Genomic DNA, 12,446 nt, shown 5'->3' with positions numbered 1-12,446 from the left:
ATTCTAACAAACTTTATTTTCTTGTAAATAATTTTTCTTACATACTTTTTCATACAACTGATTTTCTATTTTACAAATGATAATCCTGATTTGTTGTTTACAGACAACTAGAACCGGATCTGTGTTACAACGCATAAGAATATTTACGAATACATACAATCCATAAAGAATTAAAATATATAACATCTTTATTTCACTAAATGTGCTCGATTATGTTGAATCATATATGTTTTTAATGAGTTTGGATAAAATAGTAGAAGAAAAAAAGTAAATGGTTATGTAATGATTTTTTTTTATTTTATTTTTAACCAACTGATTTTATATAACGATACAGAAGCCATGACATAAAAGTCATACAGTTTTTTAAACCAAAACAATATCGACAATTGCCAATATTACAAGTAAAAGATGAATTTTGATACAATAAAAGATGAATAAAACATAGAAAATTTTAACAATATGATGAATTTGGATAAAATAAAAGAAGAATACAAATAATGAATAAATGCTATCAATGTTACAAATAAATACATGAAAATATTTTGTAAGTAATTAATTTTTAATTGTTTATATTTTGTGTAGTTATTTGTAATGGTTTATACATTGTGTAATTATTGTGTGTAACATAAACAATATTATTTTAATTTTAAAATATTTTGGTATTTTTTTTTTTCAGAAAATAATTTGTAATAATTAATTAATCCTATGTTTTGAGTACGACATAAAGGTTATTAGTACAAAAATTTACAAATGATAATCCTGATTTGTTGTTTACATACAATATAAAGTAATAAGGATCTATATTGCATTGTTTAATCAAGTCTAAAGAGAGAGAGAATTTTTATTGTTGAAGAAAAACATACGAGGATCTTATATGCATTTAAGTTAACCCAAATTTGACCCAATTAGAAACCCTAAAATCCCCCAAATTAGAAGAAAAAAACCTCTAATTCATCCCCAATTTTCATGGTTTGATTAAGTTTTGTCGTTTGTAAAGTTAATGTCTTTTATCTTATTTCACAAAATTCATTAAATCATTTGAATGTGCGGATACATTCAATTGTGGGGGATAGATGTCTGGGTAGATCTACTATTATGTAAAAAATTTGAGAAAAAAATACATTGTCGACTACAAATAGTATAAGAAATTTATAATTTAAACATTTTTAGAGATTCATATATGAAGATTTTACCAACATATATATATATATATATATGTTTATAAAAATATAATTTTTGGCAGTTAAGGTGGATATATTTAATTTTTAAGAAACTATGAACAGCTGTTATACTACAATTTTTTTTGAAAATTGGGTATTTTGGGACAGAAGAGAGCTTTAAAAAACTGTTTTGCTATTTTTCTCACTAAATACTATTTTGTTGGTATGTGACTTCAAATACCGTGTTTGTGAAGACAAAATATAGAAAACTTCTCGTGCAAATTTATCATGTCAATATATAAGGTTTTTCAAATTTTCTTCGATAACCATACCAATCGTCAGAGAAAGATGAAGTCTACAGAAGAGAGCAGACGAGAAAAACATAATTTTGGAGATTTTTTGGACATTTTGGCTAGCTAACTACCCCTAAAATTTATTTGACATATGATCTCACATATTTTGGAGTTTCAATCAAAAAAAAAAGAAAAGAAAGATGTGTCACTTATATTTCACTTAAAAATGAACAATATTAACACTAAAACTATCTGAATACTTACATTAATATTTTAATAATTATTAATTTTTTTTTAGAATTTAATATATAAATCATATCTTTTAAATTGTTTATTTGATCTATATACTTTTACAATACTTAAAATACTAACAATATGCAAGTGATGCATTGGATATTTTATGACCATTATAAAACTTGATCTCCTAATATGTTAATCAAACTGGATATGACTTTTTAATATTTAGGGTGTAAGTAACATTTTTTAAACACAAGAACTAAACAAAACATTCTTGACAGACACACACACTAATTCTTAATAGGAAATTCATTGAAATTACCAAATTCAACCTCGTCTTTCGTATTTTTTGTAAGATAAAGTCCACACAACATCCTATTATTTTAGGTGATATACAAGGCCAATCGCTCAATGTCTATTAAAACGAAACAAAAAAGGAATGTTAATCACGTCGAAGAGAACATCGTTTTCTTTCTTCACGGGAGATACTTGTTGATTGTCGCCATTGAATCCCATTTCGCAAATACTTGGCGCTTTTTTTGCTCTCTTCAAATTAAATACAAGACTATCCATATCATGCATTTTGATGTTCTTTAGAGCTAAGGTCAATGCATTATAACCATTAGAGTAAAGTTTAAGGCAATTTTGCAACAACTTCTTACTCAATGTACTCTTATATTTCTTCTCGTTTATAATCTTCTCCACAATTTTTTTCACGTTTGTTAAGTTTGATAACGCGTTATTCGTTCCTACCAATGTTAAATCATCAATATTTCTCGCTTTCCGAAGAGAATGCAATGCAAAACTTGTAGAAATATCGTTCCGCATTTTGTGAACTTTGCTTGCAGTATCTCTGAACCAGAGAATTTTCTACTCTATTGGCCGTCAAACCATTGAAAAGGGGAACAAACACAAAGAGGTAAATCAAGAACTTCATTGTTATTTTTTTTCTTTGGAGACAAAATTCACTAAAGGGAATAGACTGAATAGTTATAGTAACATGTGATCGAATTTAAAGCAAACAAATTTTTTTCAGTAAGAGTGTTATTCAAACATATACTTTTTTTAGATAGCTCATGTCATGCGTTACCACTCCGCTTACTTCGTTGCCTTCTTTTCTGGCCAATCTTCGTTCCCTAAAAGAAAACATTATGATATACATTTTGATGAATCTTGAAAATCGTTTTATTATGCTTTTCTATAGTAAAAGAAAGAAGTTTCATAAAAAAGGTTATGCATGTCCCTCTAAATCTTTGACCATTAGGACGACAACAACAACAACATAACTGGTTTTAAACATCTAAATTTTATAATCATGGACGCTTACTAAAAACAGAAATTTTTATTATATTATTCAATGAATACTTTTGAAAACAAAGAATGATTTACTCCATCTGCATTTATCAAATCATATATGCCACTTTAAAATTATCTACAACAGACAAAATTGGTTTAAAATTGTATTTGTAAAATATTAGATTTTTATTCAGTTAGTATCATATATTTTGAAAGTATCTAAAGAAATATTATGTCAATGTCTTCGGTATTCCGGTGAATGATAGAAGTTTTGGAAAGAAACTTTGGACTATTTGAGACAAATTGATGCTGATACACAAAGATACATCACATCATTTTGGTAGTCATATCAAACATTTGTTCCAATAATCAACCTTTTCAAGACTATCCATATCATGCATTTTGATGTTTTTTTATAAAATTCAGAAAAATTTGCGGGATTATTTGAAAATTTGAAGTCCGCTGGAAATCCGTCGGTTTTAAAACATTTACGACGGATTTTGACAGTATTGGGATATAAGATTTAAAACAATTTGATTTCTCATAAAATGCCATATTTGATGATTTAACATTCTATTTAGTCAAGTTAGAATATATGTACACAACCTTCTCATGTATCATTTTTTAACAAAACAAAATTTCAAAACCAAAATCACTTGTAACATATATATCTCTCCATATAACACACTACACTTATATAATCACTTATTTTACTTTGATCACAAATCTGAAAAACACTAAATTTGATATTTTTAGTGTATGTGTGTGTTTGTATGTATTTGCTAACATTAGTGGGATCATTAAAAATATTTGTTATGTTTGATTGTTTCAAAATTTGAACCCCAAAACCAAAAATGTGCAAATTTTTATATCTTATGTTTAGAACGGGGGATTTTCAAAAATACTTATTTTCCTATGTTACTTTTCAAAAATATCCTCCCATGTCGTCTATTTTCAAAATACTTCTTTTCTATGTATAAAATAACTAAATGCTAAGCTAAACTCCAAATACTAAATCTTACTCTCTCAAAACTATATCCTAAATGTAAAATAGAGAACCCAAACCTGAAAAAAAAATTCTAAAAATTATTTTAACATATTGTAATTGTGTAAAAGAGGGTAAAAATGAAAATATTCAAAAAGAAAAGGTATTCTTGAAAAGGGGTATCCCAAAAATGGTATTTCTAACAAATTCTCTTTTAAAATTTGAGATCCAACGAAAATATCATTATCTGTTGGAAATCTGTTGGAAATTTCTGACGGATCTCTGATGACACCACCAATGGATATTACCTATAAGAGATTTGTCGGAAGTATATATATTACCGACAGATATCGGACGGAAAACGACGAGTACATTTTCATAGTAAATTGATCGGAAATTCCCAACGTATTTGTTACTGTCAGAAATTCCGTCGGTTTTTGAAACGCCCGAACCCGGATTCCCAATCCTCACACATGATCCATGGGAAACGATCTCACAGGAACCCCATAATTCCGACGAGACAACCGGCGTAGAAATCACTCCTTAGAAAAAACTCCCACAAACACACCAAACCTCACCTCATATAGTTACTTAGTCGCACAACCAACCACCCCTAGCAACCGAGTAACAAGAGAGGTTGGATGGAATATTTGATTTCGTCCGGCCACGAACAACATTTCGCCAGAAATACTCTATTTCACTATCACATCCGTCGATCTCTCCTCATCCAAACCTAACTCCAGCTTTCTTCCTCTGAGCCAAACACACAAAAACATACCGGTGTCGACCGACACCCCAACCTTACCACAAAACTGTCTATACCAGACCACAATACAAACACTTGACTAAAACACAAACCAACCGTTCATTTCACAAACCCATCGTTGGATTTGAAGCTTGTAGCACCACGAAGCTACCTATCAAATTTCAGCCAAATTGGACTCCGTTTCATCCTCCAAACGTTACCCCGAAGTAGCCACCTCAAACCAGTTCCCGCTATCCGTACGTGGGTGTTGGTGTCGACCGACACCACCATTGTGTCGAACGATACCAAGCCTGCAACCACGATCTATGTGTCTCCTTCAGCTCCTTTTGGCTGCAAAACCCTAACGCTCCATAAAACTCGTTTCCCATATGAATAATCACAAATAAAATAGCCTCACAAGGCAACAACCCATGGATTCTTCTCAATCCATCTTCTCCATCACAAATCCATAAAAATCATTCCAAAACCCTATATAAACCTAACATCAACCACTTACATTGGTTTAGGGATGAATTCTGAGGAAGGAGCAACAACTCATCACCACCAATGCTCCCCTATCCTCCTCCACGCCACATCATTGCCACTATCCTTCATTACCATCCCCCAAACCATCTCGTCACCTCCGTAACCTCCAAGGATACCCAAAAACCTCTTCTCTTCTCTAGGGCAGGAAAACGGCTGGGAAGGGAACCCCCCACATGAAGAGAGCGTTTTCCTTTTATGGAGAAAGTCTAGGGTTTCTCTAAAGCCGTTAAACCACATTAGACCGGAGATTAACCAGAACCGCAACCTTTTAAACCATATGGTGTCGAGCGACACCCCCTTTGTGTCGGTCGACACCAACCTCCAAAACCGGCACTCGGTTCATGGGCGTTACAATTCTTCCCCTCTAACAATAGATTCGTCCTTGAATCTGAAAACACCGCAGCCTATTTGACAAACGCCTCCAACCACCGTTGCAACGATGCACACCACAACCTGACCCAACGGTCCACGACACCCTAACCCCACTGGCCAGTACAACCAAAACCCGAGATCACTCCCGACCTCCGAGAGTGATCTCGGAGGTCGGGAGTGATCTCAGGTTTTGACTCGACTGGGCAGTACAACCAACGATGCATATTTTCTCAGGTCGCAACCTTTGAACTGCACCGCCTGCTTTCTCAGACCGTCGTCCTCAAGCTATACCGTCTCATTCTCGGATCGTCACCCTCGAGATCTCGGTACCAGGGGAACTACTCATCCCTTCTGGAAAACTAATCATCCCCTAGGAGACCTAATTATCTCCTCTGCAAGCCCGTGGTGCACCAGGAGAACTAATCATCTCCCGAGGAGAACTAATCATCTCCCTAGGAGAACTAATCATGTCCTCCGGAGAACTAATCATCTCCTCATGAGCAAACAAGTCCTAACGTTTATAAGCATCTCCCGACCGGAACTACCTCCCGTGGTTTGCTTAAAACATCGCAATGTCCTACCAACCACCATATTCCCTCATCGGCATATCACCACCATCATGACCACTCTTCAGGCCAACCCAATACATCCCTGCCACTAAGGCTGTTTATACACCACCTCCCAAAAATAGGTAAGTTTTAACTATTCATAAAACTTCCCATTTTTAGAATCTGCATATTCTCTTAGTACCATGACATCACCAATCAAAAATCCTTGAGGACTGATTATCTCATCTGTGACCACTCTTCAGGTCAACTACTAAACATCCCAGCCACTCTAGGTGTTTACACATGCTTTATCTGTAAATGGACAAGTTCTAACTATTCATAAAACTTCCTATTTCCAGCACCACATAATCATTAAACTCCAACACACACCAAGAATCCATAAGAACTAATCATCTTATTAAATCCTCTCCCACCAGCATTGTTTGAAAATTTGCAATAAGATCAACTGAGCCTGAGCAACCTGCTGCCACACTCACAACTCTCATTGAACTGGCATCCACACTAGCCACACTCTCATACCCCTCTTGACCTGCACGCAAGTTCCTGACTTTCTATCCCGTGGCACTCCAAGCCACTTCGATGAAGTTTCTTTCTTCTTTTTTTCTCTAAAAGTGTGAAAACGGCTAAAGGAGTTAACGAAGTCAAGTTTTCCTTTTAATACTCGAATCGAGAGCTTTCCTAAAACAACCACGCAAACCGGAGAAATAAAATCGAACCGGTTGAATTAGTCGAATATTGTGTCGATCGACACACCCACCAAAATTCTATTTTTTGGTTCGTGGGTGTTACAATGTAAAATTGTAGATAGTATAACTGGTTTTTATTTATTATAAAATCTATATGACCAAACTTTTAAAAATAAAATATATTTTGACATTTAGAATTAATCTCCCAAGTCCCAATTCCTTTTTATTGGGTTTTACCGATTTGAGTTTTCTTTAGTCATTTCTTTTTTCTTCTGGTCAATTCAAAAAGAAAGATGCCAAATCCAGTAAGAAAATATGAAGCTAGTTCGTAATAACAAGGTAATCTCTTTGAGTTCGTGTCAAATAAAGTTGCTTTTTCTGGCTAACTTTATTCAGACAAGTCGTGAGCTTCTCTCAGTTCAAACCAAATGAACCTCTAGTTATATAGATTAGCTAACTGTAACATCTTTTGAAATTTGAAGTTTTGAAACATTCTTGTCCAAGCCAACAAGTGTGTTCGACGGTTACAAGCTCTGAAACACTTACTTGCTTACACTGTGGTGTCCACAGTTTCACTAGTTATTTTATTGAACTTATGTTTTGCATACCAGAAAGAAGTTAAAGGTTTTCTTGAAGGTGGAAGTAAAATATGTTTTAGAAGAAAGATAATAAAGTCAAACACAAGCCTTGTAATAATATTACCAAAATAGCATAAATCTCAACAGACACAATCGCTCTCTAGCTAACGAAACAATGAGACTGATAATTTTCGTTGTTGGTAATGGTAATAAACGATTTCTACTTGGCCTTTTCCAACAAGAGCTCCTCGATAAGCTCAGCTGCTTTCTCAACTGTGGTGATTGTCTGTGCTTTCTCCTCTGCCATTTCAATCCCAAACTCTTCCTCTAGTCCCATCACAATTTCCACCTGTGAAACCCAAACACATGAGAAAATGTCAAACGCATATATATATATATATATATATATATTTCAATTTTTTGCTTTTACAATGAACACAACAAAAATTACAAAGGGGCATTGGTTATACTGCATCAGGAATTTACAAGGAGTTGGAACTCGATGGTTGTTGTTAGAGCGGATGGAAGTAAGACAAAAAGAATTACCGTGTCGAGAGAATCAGCACCAAGATCAACAAATTTGGTGGCAGCCTCAACTTTCATGGTATCATCATTAAGTGAGAGTTGCTTCTTGACAATTGCGCACACCCTGTCCACTGTCTCAGGTTTAGCCTGTGTTTACCATCAATCAAGTCAAGAAACCATGATCATTACAAAACAAAACGCATTGCTGAAACTTCTAAAGTAACGTTTTGGCATGTAAATGTGAATTGGGAACACATCATCATATATATATATATATATATATATATATATATGAGAGAAGAAGAGACAAAGATGAGTGTCTTACAGCGCAGGAAACGGTCAAGCGGGTAGGAAGCTGACGAATCTTAAAAGAAAGATTGCTTCTTCCAAAGGCATTGTTGCATTTTATCGGATTAATTACCGCTATCGCCTGCCATCATCAAATCATCATTCCACAAAACACTGTCAATCACTACAAAGCAAAACTCTGAAAGAGATAACCAAAACAGCGGAAACAATCTGCGAGAAGAACAAGCTTCTCGGTTTCTTGAATTACCAGACAATTTTAAACAATAAGTTATCCTCTACGGTAAAAAGTAACCAATTCAAAGTTGTCCCCTCAATGCTAAATTCAGATAATAACAACAAATCCAATTCGGAGAGAATAAAGAATCATCTAAGCAAAACAGATTCATCACATCGACGAGATTAAAAAGTTACAACAGAGCACAAAAACCTTTAAAATCAACAAATCAATCTAAGTGCAAACGATTCTGAGAAAACTAGATCTACAATTGAAGAAGAACAACAACTAGATTTGAGATCAAACAGATCAGATCTATAGCAAAATGGGATGAATCACCAGTAAAACAAAAAAAAAAAAGAGAAGAGAAGAGATACCAGTTGGCGAGGACGAGCTTGTAGGAGAGTAGAGGAAGAAGAAGCAGCAATGGAAGAAGCCATAGAAGAATGAATCGTAAAGAGATCGGCAAGTGAGATTGAAGGAGGCGGAGAAGACGAAGAGATGTGAGAGAGTGAAGAAACAAGTAGGAGAGTTTTTAATTTATAGTCTAAAAGAAATAAATGAAACGTTTCTGAGATTCCAATGAAGGTGAACGCAGACAAGTCAGGTGAGGTGGGTGCTTTTTGGCAGATATGGGTACAGATAAAAAAACAATTTTTGGCAAAAATCCAAAACACAAAACAATAACAATTAGAATAAACAAACATTTTAAATAAAAATTAAATTAAATTTTTCCCTTACATGCAAAAAAAACAAACATTTTAAATAAAAATTAAATTACATTTTAGTTTTATTTTGGGATTAATTACACTTTGTTATTAAGAAAAGCAATGACTTCCGTTGGTGACTAAAATTTAGAAAAAAAAAGGAGGAATATCACATTTTTCTCTATTCCACCGTTTTTACCATTTAAAAGTAATATTTTATTTCTTACATTTTTCTACATTCTTCAAAAAAAAAGATCAATAGAACAAAAAAATTCCTCTCCAAAATTGATGAGCTGGTGTCGAAGAAGACTTCAACGGAGAGGAAGATGATAATCAGGGGAATGGAAATGAAAACCAAGTAATTGTAGAGGAAGATGGTAACCGTGTTGGTGTAGAAGAAGAATTCTGCGAGAACTTCGAAGCAGAGTTTGGAGAGGCTGCGAGAGAAGAGAAATACAAGACTGATAACGACAGTGGAGATGATATCTTCGATGTCGAGAAGATTCCAGATCCTTTTTCAGAAAGTGAAGACGAAGATAATGGCCAAGGTGATGAACATGTAGAAATTGAAGATCCAGAAGTGTTGCTCGAATTGAGAAAAACTTTTAGCTCACCAGAGGAATTCAAGATAGCTGTTTTGAGGTATTCTCTGAAGACTAGATACGACATTAAGTTGTATAGATCGTAGGCTTTAAAAATTGGTGCAAAATGTGCTAATACCGATCCTAAGGTGAAGTGTTTGTGGAGATGTTACTGCTCATACAATAAGAAGAAACACAAGATGCAAATCAAGGTATATGAGAATAAGCATGTATGTGTGAGATCACGTTTTAGTCATATGTTAACGCGAGGAACGATAGCTTGGTTATTTGCGGATAGGTTGAGACAGAATCCAAAGATCCGACCGAGAGAGATGGCTGCAGAGATTAAGAGAGAATTCAATCTAGAAGTTAGTGAAGAACAATGTTCTAAGGCTAAGTCAAGAGTGAGGCAAGAAGCAAAGGATGGTCATCAAGAGCATTTCTCACGGATATGGGATTATCAAGCAGAGATTTTGCGATCAAATCCAGGATCAATTTTTGAGATAGAGACTATTCCTGGTCCTACAGTTGGGAGCTTACAAAGGTTCTATAGGTTATTTGTGTGTTTTCAATCACAAAGGAGTTATTGGAAGCGGACATGTAGACCCATCATAGGAGTAGATGGTGCATTTCTGAAATGGGACATCAAGGGACATCTCTTGGCTGCTGTTGGAAGAGATGGAGACAATAGGATAGTTCTACTTGCTTGGGCAGTGGTTGAGATAGAGAATGATGACAATTGGGATTGGTTTATGAAGTTACTCTCTACTTCATTGGGTCTTGAGGAGGGAAGACAAATAGCTATCATTTCTGACAAACAATCGGTTAGTTAAAGGCATACTTTAATTTATTATGTTATCATCACATCAATCATATTACTTTATTGTGTTTCATTGATTTTCAGGGTCTTGTTAAAGCCATCAAGAACGTTCTCCCACAAGCTGAGCATCGTCTTTGTGCTAAACATATTATGGAGAATTGGAAGAGAGACAATCATGATTTAGAACTACAACGTCTGTTCTGGAAGATTGCTCGAAGCTACACCACAAGACAATATCGTAAACATATGGAGGCATTAGAGAACTATAACCCAGGTGCATTTAATTCTCTACTACGCACCAATCCGATGACATGGTCTAGAGCCTTCTTCAGGTTAGGTACCCATTGCAATGATAACTTGAACAACCTTAGTGAGTCTTTTAATAGAACCATACACCAAGCTAGGAGCAAGCCGTTACTAGAGATGCTTGAGGATATTAGGAGGCAATGTATGGTGCGGAATGAGAAGAGGTACATAATTGCTGGAAGGTTGCAGACAAGGTTCACAAAGAGAGCTCATTTAGAGATAGAGAATATGATAGCAGGGTCTCAGTTTTGCATCAGAAGCATGGCTAGGCACAATCAACATGAGGTCCAATTGGGAGATGAAACTTATTCTGTGGACATGAATGCGCTTACATGTGGAAGCGTAAAGTGGCAGATGACAGGTATTCCTTGTGTCCATGCTGCTTCTGTGATCATAGGTAGGAGATAGAAAGTTGAAGATTATGTTGTTGACTGGTACACAACAAGATTGTGGCGTGAAACATATAGAGATGATATTCACCCTGTCCAAGGTCAGAACGAATGGCCTAGAATGAATAGATTAGGAGTCTTGCCACCACCTTGGAGAAAAGGAAATCCAGGTAGACCAAATAACCATGTGAGGAGGAAAGGTAGGTATGAAACTGCCTCTTCATCAAGCAACACAAGACTGCCACGCAATGGAAGAGTCATGACTTGTAGTAACTGCAAACAAGAAGGACACAATATGCTATCTTGTACAAATCCGATAGCTGAAGCTCCAGCTGTAAGACCAAGAGGTCGACCAAGGAAGATTCAGGTTTGATGCTTTTGTTTATTTAGTATTATGAGACTTAACACCATGGAAGAAACCGTTAATCAGGTTTTCATATTTTTGAAACAGGAACCAAGGAACACATTTTTTGGCCAAGGTGGATCACAACCATCTACACACGGTTCATCACAGCCAGTTTCTCAAGGAGAATCCATGCCACCTACATACGGTTCATCACAGCCAGCTACACAAGGAGGATCACTACCAGCTTCACAAGGAGGATCACTACCAGCTTCCCAAAGAGGACCACAACCATCCTTACAAAGGAAGAAGAGACAAAGGAAGCAATCAACACAGGAGAGGGCATCAACATCAACACAGTGGGAACCTCCTCAAGCTCCACAGCGTGAACACGGACTAGGAGGCTGGAGATCATGGTTTGAATGCTCAAGCTAGAATGTATGACATGACATGGTGTAGTTTTTTTTTGTTGTGTTTGGTCAATGACCTTTCATGTTTGTTGCGGTCTAACATGGATTTGTACTCTTTTGTTGTCAAAACGATTAGTTCTCTTTTGTTGTATGCCTACTTCAATATTTAAGACTTAAAGACTTCCATTCACAAATTAACCACCAACATACGAACAAGAGCATTTGTCATCAACACCAACAAGAGCATTTGTCATTAACGAACAAGAGGATGATGCATTACACACACTAATAACCAAGAGCAAACAAACCAAAGTTTGTTTGCTTTGCTTTAACAACCACTAGGTAAGCAATGCCGACTAAGACAAAACAAAGATA

General features: G+C 35.3%; 1 protein-coding gene and 2 pseudogenes across 1 annotated transcript; 1 reads left to right on the top strand and 2 right to left on the bottom strand.

The window, feature by feature from the left end:
• Window positions 1-1,917: 1,917 nt before the first annotated feature.
• Window positions 1,918-2,647, bottom strand: LOC104753542 (pectinesterase inhibitor 12-like; annotated as a pseudogene).
• Window positions 2,648-7,514: 4,867 nt separating this feature from the next.
• Window positions 7,515-9,191, bottom strand: LOC104750285 (acyl carrier protein 2, chloroplastic-like). Its single transcript, XM_010472062.3, has 4 exons — window positions 8,893-9,191; window positions 8,318-8,422; window positions 8,014-8,139; window positions 7,515-7,816 (listed from the first exon to the last, which is right to left on the bottom strand). The coding sequence occupies exons 1-4, from the start codon at window positions 8,953-8,955 to the stop codon at window positions 7,688-7,690; spliced, it is 423 nt and encodes a 140-aa protein (XP_010470364.1). The 5' UTR covers window positions 8,956-9,191; the 3' UTR covers window positions 7,515-7,687.
• Window positions 9,098-12,096, top strand: LOC147925412 (uncharacterized; annotated as a pseudogene).
• The last annotated feature ends 350 nt before the right edge of the window (window positions 12,097-12,446 follow it).

Source organism: Camelina sativa, chromosome 16, assembly GCF_030686135.1.
Source record: "Camelina sativa cultivar CO46 ecotype springtype chromosome 16, ASM3068613v1".
Lineage (NCBI taxonomy): Eukaryota > Viridiplantae > Streptophyta > Magnoliopsida > Brassicales > Brassicaceae > Camelina > Camelina sativa.
Note: the sequence above shows the minus strand (reverse complement) of the source record. Positions and strands in the feature narration are given on the sequence as shown.

Coding starts and splice junctions, on each gene's coding strand:
- LOC104750285 (XM_010472062.3), bottom strand. CDS start 8,955: ATGGCTTCTTCCATTGCTGCTTCTTCTTCCTCTACTCTCCTACAAGCT. Junction 8,140..8,317: donor GCTTGACCGTTTCCTGCGCT/GTAAGACACTCA, acceptor TGGTAAACACAG/GCTAAACCTGAGACAGTGGA. Junction 7,817..8,013: donor GTGCTGATTCTCTCGACACG/GTAATTCTTTTT, acceptor TGGGTTTCACAG/GTGGAAATTGTGATGGGACT.